Source organism: Trypanosoma theileri (assembly GCF_002087225.1).
Source record: "Trypanosoma theileri isolate Edinburgh chromosome Unknown TM35_Tth_4_V1, whole genome shotgun sequence".
NCBI classification, from domain to species: domain Eukaryota; phylum Euglenozoa; class Kinetoplastea; order Trypanosomatida; family Trypanosomatidae; genus Trypanosoma; species Trypanosoma theileri.
Window position 1 is genome coordinate 1,033,340 of NW_021639846.1, and position 581 is coordinate 1,033,920.

General features: G+C 41.5%; 1 protein-coding gene across 1 annotated transcript; it reads left to right on the forward strand.

The window, feature by feature from the left end:
• Nucleotides 1-56: 56 nt before the first annotated feature.
• TM35_000045600 (retrotransposon hot spot (RHS) protein) lies at nucleotides 57-581 on the forward strand (the record flags this gene model as incomplete). Its single annotated transcript, XM_029022754.1, has 1 exon — nucleotides 57-581. A coding segment is annotated over one exon (525 nt), but the record flags the coding sequence as incomplete, so codon positions are not given.

Here is a 581-nt window from a genome sequence, read left to right on the forward strand (position 1 = left end):
AGGGTTCTGTAGAGGATGATAATGATAATGAGAAACCCGAGGATGGACGTCTGGAGTTGATAGTGCTCACCTCTGAGAAAGGATGGTCATACACAAGGTTCAGTATGAGGAAGAGCTGTGATATTTATGTTAACAAGGAGGTGATGCGTGTATGGTATAAAATTCGAAGGGATCTGGATGAGTATTTTGGCAATCATGTGCATGCTATTGAGGAACTCACTCCATATGTGTTAATTGGAACGCCTGGAATTGGCAAGTCCTTTGCAGCTGGTTCTTTCCTCCTCTATCAACTGTTGCATTACAATGCAGAACGAATCCCAGTGGTTGCGTACTTCATTAGGGGTGGGGCCTATCTGTTTGAAAAGAAGAGTGATGGTGGAAAAGTGTGTTTTTATGAATACGACAGAATCGCAGTAAGTGTTGTACAGAATTTCTTTAAACAAGGTGAAAAAAATAAAGAAAAAATAGGATACATAATCTATGATGTGAGTGAGGAAAGGTCAATGCCGCCGGATGCACTGCCTCCTTTAGGATGGGGCATGATTGTGATATCATCCCCAAATGAGGAACAGTATAAAGGA